Source organism: Sminthopsis crassicaudata, chromosome 4, assembly GCF_048593235.1.
Source record: "Sminthopsis crassicaudata isolate SCR6 chromosome 4, ASM4859323v1, whole genome shotgun sequence".
Taxonomy (NCBI): Eukaryota; Metazoa; Chordata; class Mammalia; order Dasyuromorphia; family Dasyuridae; genus Sminthopsis; species Sminthopsis crassicaudata.
This window is the reverse complement of record NC_133620.1, coordinates 68,017,416-68,029,739: the sequence shown is the minus strand read 5'-3', so window position 1 is coordinate 68,029,739 and position 12,324 is coordinate 68,017,416. Positions and strand designations below refer to the sequence as shown.

General features: G+C 37.4%; 1 protein-coding gene across 2 annotated transcripts in view; it reads right to left on the bottom strand.

Annotated features, from left to right (window-relative positions):
- Window positions 1–12,324, bottom strand: part of SOAT1 (sterol O-acyltransferase 1) — a 70,673-nt gene that overhangs the window by 20,149 nt on the left and 38,200 nt on the right. For both annotated transcript variants that reach the window (XM_074308487.1, XM_074308488.1), the window contains exons 4-6: window positions 2,128–2,276; window positions 1,968–2,027; window positions 553–660 (exon numbers count right to left, since the gene is read on the bottom strand). In XM_074308487.1, coding sequence (XP_074164588.1) covers window positions 553–660; window positions 1,968–2,027; window positions 2,128–2,276 — 317 coding nt within the window. The remainder of the gene's footprint in view (window positions 1–552; window positions 661–1,967; window positions 2,028–2,127; window positions 2,277–12,324) is intronic.

Sequence of the window (12,324 nt, the reverse complement as noted above, 5' to 3'; positions counted from 1 at the left end):
TCGTATAGTATAATTGTTGAAGTATATAATGATCTCCTGGTCCTGCTCATTTCACTCAGCATCAGTTCATATAAGTCTCTCCAAGCCTCTCTGTATTCATCCTGTTGATCATTTCTTACAGAACAATAATATTCCATAATATTCATATACCACAATTTATTCAGCCATTCTCCAATTGATGGGCATCCACTCAGTTTCCAAGTTCTAGCCACCACAAAGAGGGCTAGCCTTATATTCATAAAATAAAAAAATTTTTTAAACATTAGCATAAGTTTCTTTTAAAAATACTTCCACATCTAAGAAAAGATGTAATTTTCCACTTCAAAAGTTAGCACTTTAAAAAATTTCCAATTTACTTGCGCCTTCTACTCTATAAGATACATAGCTGATCCTTATTTTGAGGTCACAGATAGTGATCACATGCATTTTTCTGCCTATAGGATATGGACATTTCATTGTCAAATGCTCTTATTATTCAAATTTAAATTAGAGAAAGAAAAACTTAACACATCTTCCTTGTCAAATTCAACAACTTTTCCCATATTATCTTACCTTCCTTCATCAATGTAGTCCACTACAAGTGTGCTGAGAATGAAGAGGATGAGGAGGGCAATAAACATATGATATATTGTTCGAATGTGATCTACTTCAAATAGCTCACTGTAAATGAAATTGAAAATGAAATGTCATTAAAATATCAATTACTAGGGGCAGCTAGATAGGGCAGTGGATAGAAAACCAGCCCTGGAGCCAGTTCAAAGCCAGCCTCAGATACCTAACAGTTACTAACTGTGTGACGCTGGGCAACTCACTTAACCCCAATTGCCACCCCCTCACACACAAAATAATTACTACCATCGTGCATTAATAAAATGTCCTTTGTAAGAATTCAATACATTTTGTTTAGTCTAATATTTATATAATTAGAAGATTAGAAAATGAAGATATATAAGTATTAAATCAAATTTATTAGATTAAGAGCATATTAAGCCAATTCTGGGTCTCTCTCCGTCTCTCTCTCTTACACACACACACACACACACACACACACACACACCCTTAGCCAGATTGGCTAAGATGACAAAAAAAGCACAATGACAAATTCTGAAAAAGCAGTGGAAAAATAGGTATATTAATACACAGTTGGTAGAGCAATGAATTGGTCTAACCATTCTGGAAACTATACTCCAAAAGCAAACTATAATTTTTTGTATATATCCTTTGAATCAACTAAACCACTATTAGTTTTATGCTCCAAAAAGAACAAGAAAATGAAAAAGAACCCATATGGACAAAAATATTTACTCCATTTGAGGTAGCAACTAATTGAAATTGAGGAGATATGCTTATTAATTGGCAAATGGTTGAACAAGTTTGCATATATGAATGGAATAGTATATTTACTATTCTCTTTTTTAAAAAATTATTTCTGGGTAATATGGAAACATGGAAATTTGTTTTATATACTATGTATCTAAAACAGGTTTTTATTTTTCTTCTCTTCTTAAAATAGAGAAGGAAAAAAGGAAGCAAGAAAATTTGAAAAGGGAAAGAAAAAAATTGAAAAATAGAAAATTAGGAAACTTAGGTAAAGAGGGGTTCAGTTACCTATAATCACAGTTAATTAATGTGATTCTATTCATTCTCCAATCTGCTCATCAACCAACAGGCCACCCCATCCCACTGAGGATAATTCCACCCTGAGGCCAGCTAGATCAGGGATTGGCAAAACTTTTTCTACAAAGGGACAGACAGTAAGTATCTTAGGCTTTTCAGGTCAAGAGGTAAAATCTTACTTAAGGTAAAAATTTTACTTAAAATCTTAAAAACTTAAAAAAAAAATCTTGCTTAAGGTAAAAATCTTACTTAAGGTAAAAGAGGTAAAATATGTAGGTTTTGTACAATTTGAGACATATGTGTACCATTAGCATTATCAATTGTGACAGACAAGTGAAAGATATACTCACTCCAACATAGATCTTCTTACAACAAAAAGCTTTCCTTGCTCTGGACGATTTCTCAAATCCCTGTCAAAGAATAAGAAATTTTAAGTGCTTGAAGGGATACTAGAAATTTGGTTTCATACAAGGCAAATGTTTTAAAGTGAAGAAAAAGCAGCATTCTTACCTAGCTCTGTGGTTAGTCTTTCCTCCATTGAGGATGGCAAAAGACGATGCAGAACCAGAAATATCCAGTGAGTTTGATTTATCAATAAGATTAGTCACAAATTCATCAAACTGATTGCCTACTTCCTTCATAAAAAATGGCTTCAACTGCTATAAAAATAAAAGAAAACATTAGTTGCTTCAAAGATGCTGAATTTTGTCAGCATAGATAGATACACTTTCACCAATACAGATCAAAAAATTTTAATGCTTTCATAGATGATCTAAAAGTATCATCACTAAGTGCCAAAAAAAAAAATTACTTGTGACATTTCTTTGAACATTTATGTAAGGAAAAGATTCAATATCTGGCATACCAGGAGATTGAATGTCCAATGAAATAATTATTACACTAAAAAAAAACCACCTTACACTCAGTGACCCTCAAAGTAAAGCAGGCTTTCAAGGAAGCTGGGGGGGGGGGGGATCAGAAGATCCTTGTCCAAGTCATAGAATGGAGTGCATGAAGAACCCCACCATGGCTTGATGTCAGGACAATCTCCCCAGAGCAAAACCAATTCAGGGGCTCTGTCACACCTTGACTTCCAACATCCCAGGCTGGTGTGGCTGAAGTGGGGGTGGGAGGGGGGAAGGTTTAACCATCTGAAAGTGTCCTTGACAACTAGGTAGGAGATAACTGACCAAGATAAAAGACCAAGGTCTTTCCAATTTAGGAGGACCTGCCAAGAGGGGACTTTGCAAGCCCATTATCACGTCTTCTTCTCATGATGAAATACAGACTTTGAGACCCACAATGTATTTATGCTTCAATGACCACACTCTTGAGGGTTCTTCAATTGAAGATGGACCAAGGTAGGATTAAACTTGCAAACTAAAGTCCGGCAGAATTCATGCGAATAGAAAGCCCCCAGCTAGGGGTGTTGTTGCCCACTTCTCAGAAGAAAACCAAATGCAGGTGAGGGCTTGACTTCCACATGAACTGGATTCAAGGAAAGCCTCCCTCTCTCCTCTGGAGTGATCCAGAGCAAGTGACAAGACAGAAGTGGAGATGATCACGATGGCCCAGAGTGACCATGATGGCCCGGGATGACCGCCCTTCTACATATTTAAGGCCTTTCCCAGGCTTTGTTTTTTAACCTGAAAGCACTATAAAAAGGTATCATCATTAGCAGTTTTTAAAGTCTTCTACTGCTTGGGAACAGTGCTAATGTCTAAAATAGCTTCCCTGGCCCTAGTCTCTCCCTATTTCTAAGCCATCCTTCAGGATGCCAAAGAAATCTCAAAAACCCTCCAGAGATCCTTATCACTCCCTCCCCCAATAAGATAAAAACCTGAGCTAGACCAGCTTTCCATCATATTGCTTTTTACAAAGTTTATATTCTGGGCAAACTGGACGACTTCCCAGTTACCCAATCTCATTCTGCTCGCTCATGTCTATTTACATTCTTCAAGACCCTGTGCTCAGGAAACTCTGAAAATAATGTTCTTAATAGGAAACACAGTTATTTGCGTATATATTCCACCCCTCCTTGTAGACTTCTAGATCCCCAAAGCTAGACAAAATCACAGATGTAGACTACTCTTTCTTCTCCCCCCCACAAATTTTCATCTAGTTCTCAATAATTTGCACCATTGGAAAAGTGGAACATCGAATATAAACATGTTGGAACTTTTTGGTATGTCTATTTCAACTGAAAAAATCCTTACTTACCTTACAAACTTTTTATAAGAATCAAATAACAATCAAATTTTAAAAAATGTACACGAAAGCATCATGAAAATCTGAGATATTTCTCCCTCTTACGACACCATCATGGGATTTTGCTTGCAATCTTGTTCTAACTATGTACTTATCTCCCCTTACCAGACTATCAGGCTACACACTTTGAAGATGGAAGGTCCAGATGATATTACACAAGGAATCTGTAGTAACCTGAGTCCTCTCGTTTTATCCCTTGGGCAGAAGCAAGATGAGAAGAGGATTCTGAGGGTAAGGTCTGGCCAGACCAGACAAGCATGTGGATATGGGGCCAAGAAGAGGAGGCAAAGAGGAAATGTAGCCAATGCAGGAAGATGAGAACAGAGGAGAGGAAAGGGAAATAAATAAGTTTGGCTCATCTAACCATGCAAAAAGGAAAGCCTGTTCTTTATAATACAAATGATCAAATGAAAAGAGTTCAGATTAAACTCCCTTCTTTAAAAATGGATTCTCTTCTGACTATTCTATGCTTTTAAACTTTGATCCAGAACCAAGGGGAGATTACATAAATACAAAGAACTTTTAGTTAGTGCACAAGAAAGGTAAGAATGAAGAACTAACACATGCCCAGTGGGGCCTTCAGCAGAAAGAGAGGAGAGTGTATTCCACATATGAGCACAGAAAGATCGATGGATGATCAAATTCTGAAAATGCCAGGTAAGTCGGTTTGACTGATGTGTAAGGAATGATGCAAATAGACTGTATCCAAAGTGAGAGGGCCCTGAATACAGGTGAAGGAGCTTGCAGCTAATTCAGCCGTGTAAAATTATGTAAAATCACCAAGAAAATGTCTCCTTTGATCTACAAACCCAAATGGTCTTTCATCCTCTGGAGCAAGGTAAGCCTTCTTGGAGGAAGTCATGACTCCAGGTGAGATTCCCCTTAGACTCATGCATAAAATGGGTCTTCAGAAAATGACCCTTCGCAGATCACTACTCTCTTGAGAATGATATGCCCGCCAAGAGCATCCCTCTTGATATTTGTGGCAGCCTCTTTGTAGTGGCCAGAAACTGGAAACTGAGTGGATGTCCGTCAATTGGAGAATGGCTGAAGAAATTGTGATATATGAATATTATGGAATATTATTGTTCTGTAAGAAATGACCAGCAGGATGATTTCAGAAAGGCCTGGAGAGACTTACATCAATTGATGTTAAGTGAAATGAGCAGGACCAGGAGATCTTTATATACCTCAACAACAATACTATATGATGATCAATTCTGATGGATGTGACCATTTTCAACAATGAGATGAACCAAATCAGTTCCAATAGAGCAGCAATGAACTGAACCAGCTACACCCAGGGAAAGGACTCTGGGAGATAACTATGGACCACTACATAGAATTCCCAATCCCTCTATTTTTGCCCTCCTGCGTTTTTGATTTCCTTCACAGGCTAATTATACACTATTTCAAAGAAAGATTCTTTATGTACAGCAAAATAACTGTATGGACATGTATACATATATTGTATTTAACTTATACTTTAACATATGCAACATGTATTGGTCAACCTGCCATCTGGGGGAGGGGGTGGAGGGAAGGAGGGGAAAAGTTGGAACAAAAGGTTTTGCAATTGTCCATGCTGAAAAATTACCCATGCATATATCTTGTAAATAAAAAGTTATAATAAAAAAAAAGAAAGAAAGAGGCATAAATAAACAAACAAACAAACAAATAAATAAATTGGGGGGGGGGGGAAAAAAAGAGAAAGAGCATCCCTCTCGGTGTTTTCTTTAACAATAAAGCTTTTTACCATAGCCTTTGGATTTAGCAAAATTCCTTTGCTTCAAACTCGTGCCTTGGACAGCTGACCCTCACCCATTCCGGCCTAACCTCTTCTTCGGTACCCTGAGCCCTCATCAGTAGCAGTGTGGATATGAATGAAGCTGTTTCTACTGCGGGCAAGATACTGTAGAAAGTCCTGGAAAGAATGGCCATTCCCTGACCCCGGGGGAAAGAAGAAACATAGCATAAGATCCTAAAGTGTTAGAATGAGCATTTCCCTTCAGTTCAGGCTCTCAGCATCCCAAGGTTGGAATATCACAATACACTCCTAGGGTCTCTGGCCTCCAGTATCCTCTACAAAGGCAGAGGAATGATTTTCACTGTAAAGTTTAATCATGTCACCCTTCCCCCTTCCATGCTGGCTAAATTCCACTGATTTGCTGTTACCTGGAAGATCAAACACATACTGCTTTTTCAGTTTTATTATATATATACCCCTGCTCCTTTTTTTCACATTTCTATCTGGGAAACTAGCCTTAATCCACAACTTTTAAGCAAATTCTTTGCTGACATTCTCCTTCACTTTTTTTGTATTCTAAAAATAAAAATATTTATAGACTTTGAGGAGACATTATTTTCGGGCCCTCTCATCTAAAACATACTTTAGCATATTTAACATGTATCAGTCAACCTGCCATCTGAGGGAGGGGACGGGAGGGAAGGAGGGAAAAAGTTGGAAGAAAAGGTTTTGCAATTGTCAGTGCTGAAAAATTACTCATGCATATGGCTTGTAAATAAAAAAAGTTATTTTAAGAAAAGATTAACTGATTAGCTAAAGAGGCTAATGGTTTTTAAATTAGGAAATTAAAAGCAGTGGTGTCAAACTCAAATAGGAATAGGAAACATTAAATTATACATAAGGAGAATCCCTACAGGCTGCACAGACTTTAAAATTCACATATTAATATCATTCTGTGTTTGTTGTGCTTTTTCTGTTAAATATTTTCCACTTTCATTTTAATCTGGTTCAGCAGCACTTGGAAGTGTGGTGGACCTTCTCTTTGATAACCTGTGATTAAGAGGATTAAGGATTATGCAGACAGCAAAGTAAAGTGTGTCTTGGAGTAGGCAGAGAACACAAGAGAGGGGAGGAGGCTATTTTGCAATCTTTCAGGTAAAAGTTAATTGAACTAGGACAAGAGGCAATGGGAAAGGTATAAAGTCTGGGTGGGTAACTGAAAAGGGGAATCTCCAGAAAGTTAAATGTTCAATTTAATGCTTTGGTTCAATATCTCAGATATTTTGAGTTTATCACCTTTGTATTTCTCTCTCTCTCTCTCTCTCTCTCTCTGGCAATTGGTGTTAAGTGACTTGCTCAGGGACACACAACTATTAAGTCTTAAGTGTGTGAAGCTGGATTTGAACTCAGGTTCTCCCAATTCCAAGACTGGTGCTCTATCCACTGCACCATCTAGCTGCCCCCCCCATACTTCTTTTTTAATAGCATAATGCTAGAGGCCTGCAGGAAGCTACCAGAAGACAGAAGGCTAGAATCCTGTCTCAGACATTCACTCTGTGATCCTGAACAAGTCACTTAGCTCAGATGCAACAACAATGAGCCCCCACTTCCCCAAATTTTTCCAATGACATCTAGAAGACTCAGAACAAAAAGCGACGGGCAAAGGTAGACACTGGGGACACATCTGGCCAGGAGCATGCTGCACATGGAGAGAAAGGGCAAGAGGAGGTCCCAGGCACCTGCCCATGGTGACCATGGGTGACCCAGGGAAGCTCTTTCAGTGTTCTCATTGGTAAAATTGGTAATTCCCAGAACTTAGCAAGTAATAAGCATTTGATAAATAGCTGTTGACCTTACACTGAGTGAAGGGATGGTGGCATGGACGGCCACAAACTTGTCACCGATTCTATCTAGCTCTCTGTTCTTTATGCCACTTGTTAAACTTACCCTCATCTGCCTCTGACCCATGTCTGGCATTAAAAGTCCTTCAGTAGTTTTTCAGAAGCTCAGAGGATCATGTGAAATATGGTTTGTTTAAGCATACTGGAATGGTGGCAGGTTTCTCTGCCTTTCACATCTTCAAGCAGAGCTCCAACAACCGTGGCTGCTTCAGTTGACGCTGGGAGGTAGATTATCCACCTTTTATGCATGGACTACTGGGACCCTGGTCATGGTTCCAGGACAGAGCACAGGCCAAGACAGCAGTGACCAAATCCTCCTTCAATCATGTCACCCTGGAAGAACTGAGGGCTGGCTTGCATACCCCAGATCTAAGTTTCTTTTGGAGGATGGGTGAAGAAGAGGCTACCAATGTCTGTTGTGCTTTCCTGGAGACCACAGACAATTACAGCTTCTGGTCACATGTGGCCCCACTTGGGGCTTATCCTTACATGTGGGTGCTCTATCCTTAGGAACAAATTTTTTGTTACTTTTATAAGATATTCTTGGGATTTAGGACTAGATTTTCCCCCCAAAAAGCTAGGACAATTTAGTTTTTGTTCAGTAGTTTACATTTATGGTTTCTTGAAATATTGCTCTGAAAAACAGGTTTAAAGAAAAATATGTTTTTAAAGAAGTCCAAAGATTCTTTGGACCACCTTAAATGAAGCTATTTTATTACTGAATAGTCAATAAATATTAGCTCTAACTTTAGCTCAAACTTTGCTGGCTTGCAGTTAATAGATTTTAAGTATCAAGAGAATGTAGAATGAGGATAAATAGTAGCCATTTTCTGAAGTAGCAGAGTCTTCTCCTCACAGACAGATATTTTTGTGATCTTAAATTAGGCCATTTTTTATCTCAATTCTTAACTAATCCTTAGTCATAGAATGGGTGTAGCTTCAAACAAAGGCCTAGAAAAGACCTGAAAAAAAAAAATACTGAGAATCGATTACAGGTCTATCTGAACCCTACCCCCAAAGAAGAATTTAGGCATCTTATGTCAAGAAATCTTAAAGAAAAACTACCCAAATCTCATATAACCAGAAATCAATGTAGAAATGGAAATTATCTACCTACTGTCCACCTGAAACAAACTCCCAGGAACATTAAGCCAAAATCCAAAGTTTTCAGGTTAAAGAAGAAATACTGCAAATATAAAGAATTCAAGTATCAAGAAGCCACAGTCAGGATCACACACAATTTAGCAAACACCATTATAATGGAGAAGAGAGCTTAGAATATAATAGTCCAAAAGGCAAAGGACATGGTCATACAGCCAAAAATAAATTATCCAGCAGAGCTGAGCATAATCTTATTGGAGGAAAAATAACCTTCCCCTCCTTAAGAGTATTTTATTTTTTCAAATACAAGTAAAGATAGTTTTCATAATTCATTTTTATAGCATTTGAGTTCCAAGGTTTTTTTTCCCCTCCTTTCCTTACCAATTCCTTCCCAAGACAAGCCTGATATAGATTATACATGTACAAACATTTTAAACACATTTCCCTATTAGTCATGTTGTGAAAGAAAAAGAAAAGCAAAAGTGAAAAACAAAAACAAACCAAAAAAGGTGAAAATAGCATGCTTTGGTTCACATTCAGTTTCCACAGTTCCTGCCATCCCAAGTCTACTGGAATTTTTTTGGATTGCTGCATTTCTGAGAAGAGCATATCAGTTGCATTATTATAGTTGGTCATTACATAATCTTGCTGTTACTGTGTACAATATTCTAGTTCTGTTCATTTCACTCAGCATCACTTCATGTCTTTCCAGGATTTTCTGAAATCATCATTTCTTATCATCTTATATTTCTTATAGAACAATTATATTCCATTACAAGTTTAATTTTTAAAAATAAATGAAAAATTAAAAAAAATTTTTTTCTAAGGCTTCCCTAGACTTCTAACTAAAGAGTAGTGACTGGTAATTAATAAGAGCAGATTCTTTTTGTGGTTCCCATTGGTTAGAAGTAGAGAATATATAATGGAGATACAAAAAAGTGACATGATTTCATGAAACTACACCTCTTCTATCAAATTATTCCATTAATTTGTAAAAATCAGTGTAGAATATTTAAGACTTCACAAACTGAATATAATATATTGTGGATTTGACTATAGTCATAATTTATTTGAAAAAAACAGTATAAAGGATTTTTGTCTGATTTTCAATTTAAATTGTCTAAATTTTTCCTCAAGAAAATTAATCTCATAAGTCATGAACATGTGGTCCATTGGAAAGAACAGCATGTATCTTTTAATAGTTACCTGTATTTTCTATTTCACTTTGCCAAATACAAATTTTACTTGCTTAATACTTGCACAAAATTAACATATTAAAATTCTGTAATAATTTCTGTGGCAATATTCCCTTTATATAAATAAGTTACCATGATACTTCAATAAGAGCCGAATAATCATTCACTTAAAGCTGGAATAAAATTGTATGTGAAATCAATTTGATTATACACTTTTGGAGAACAAGGCCTGCATTCAATCAGCACAGGAAAGGATTTTTCCATATTGGAACTATTTAAATAAGATCTGTTAAACTGAAGAACTTTTCAATTTGTTTGATTGAGAGTATACCTGAAGTATAATATCATTATGTTCTCATGAGCAGAATTAAAGTATATCTAGAATCATGTTTACTTATTTTAAGCTCCATATACATACTCACACCTACCCACAATTACTAGGTATTATGGATGGTATTATACTATGGTATTATGGCAATATGAACTAAGTTCTCCTGATCTCCAAATCTTCTAAAACTAAAAAAGGAACATTGTCAGTCTTATACATCAAAATACACAAATTTGTCCCATAGTCAAGCCAAGTCAATAAACACCTACTACTGTGCTCAGTGCTTGGGATATAAAGAAAAACAGAATCAATCCCTGCCTCTGAGAAGCACAGTTAAACGTAGAAGACAACTAGAAACAGGATAGTGACAGGATCAATTGGGGATGATTTCAGGGAATTAAGGAGGTCTGGGAAAGGCTCCTAGAAGATTGGCTTCTTGAGCTGAGAGGCCTGAAAGAAGCCAGAAGGCAGAGTGGATGGCCAGAGAAAATGCTCAGAGGGGAAGGCAGAGGTGTCCTGCAAGAAAAAACAAAAAGATTATGTAGGAGAGTGGGGGAAGAATCAAGTTTTTCTATTTGACCCTGGAGCCATTGGAGTTTTTTAAGTGGGGCTGTGACATGGTCAGACTTGTGTTTTAGGCAGATCAATGGGACAATAAAGAGGAAGATGGATGGAGTATGATGGAGAGTCTTTTATGCTCATCTCCTGCCTGTTTCCAAAGACTAGTTCTGGGTCTTAGAAGTTTCTCAATTTCTTTACCTAGTTTCTCAAGCTTAGAAATTACTAATTACAAGAACATCTTAATTTCATTAATGATAAAATAATAATAATCATCTGGTTCCTTTCTACTGAACAGATATAAGATTTATTCATTACTTTAGGCACTTTAAATGTCTCCATGTCTGTCAGTCTTTGAACAAGGTATTATTAAGCAGACTAATTAGATGCAAGCTACCTTCAATAAAAAAGAGGGGGGAAGCCGGTTAAGAATTAAAGTGACTTTCAAGCTAAGATTTTTGTCAATAATATTTCCTTTGAAATATTACTGTAATAAAAATACTATCTGTTTCGAATCATATCAAAATCAACAAATATTTATTAGCACCTTTTCAAGAACTATAAAATTACTAAGAGTGAAACAAAACCTATTTGTAATATGTACATTCTAATGAGACAATCTAGGAATGAGGGAAAATCAGCACGGATAAAAATACAAGCAACATAGCTATAAAACTAATTACATACAAGGCTGTTTGAGCAAGAGGACACTAGCAGCTTAGGGGAGGGTGTGGTTTCATGTATCTTAAATAAAGGGATGAGGCTATTAAGTAGAGGGAGGGCAGCTAGGAGGAAAGTGCCAGGCCTGAGATCAGGAAAACCTGAGTTCAAATCCAGCCTCAGACTAGTAAGCTGTGTGATGCTGAGAAAGCCACTGAACCAGTTTGCCTTGGTTTCCCCATCTGTAAAATGAGATGTAAAACCACTCCAGTAGCTTTACAAAATGAAACAAAACAAAAAATGGGATAAGAAAGAGTTGAACAAAACTGAAAAATGACTAAATAAACAAAGGAGAGAAGGCATTCCAAGCCTGGGGAATAATCAATGCAAAGGCAAACAGATGGAAGATTAGGAGGTATGGGAGGAAAAAAGAGAAAGTCATATTTGGCCGGGCTGTAGAAAGCAGAATGAGGAAGGTAGTAAAAACAGGTTAGGGCCAGATTATACAAGGTTTTAAAGTAGAATAAGGTATGTGTAAACTAAATAAAGGAGTTTCTACTTTATCCTTGGGGTGACAGGAAGTCACAGGGGCTGATTCCTTAGGGGAGGCTCACAGACATGGCCACACTTAAGGATAATCACTTGGATTCTGCCAATGCCCAAGGAGGAGCCAGCTTGGCGAGTGCCTGGAGGCCAGTGAAGAGGCCACTCTGGTAATCTGCAGTGACCAAGGTAAGGTGGTGGGGCCTCTGGTGAGCATCAGAGAGGTCAGAGATGAAAGGTCAAGGATGATATGGCGAGGTCTGGCAATGCACCGGAGGTGCCAGACTCCAGCCTGGAAGGCCACAAAAATGCGGAGTCTGTGACAGAAATGGAGGTTTTGGCAAGGGGAGGATTTGGGGGGAACAACTAGCGTCCAGCTCTGAGTATGAGACTTTTCTCAGACAG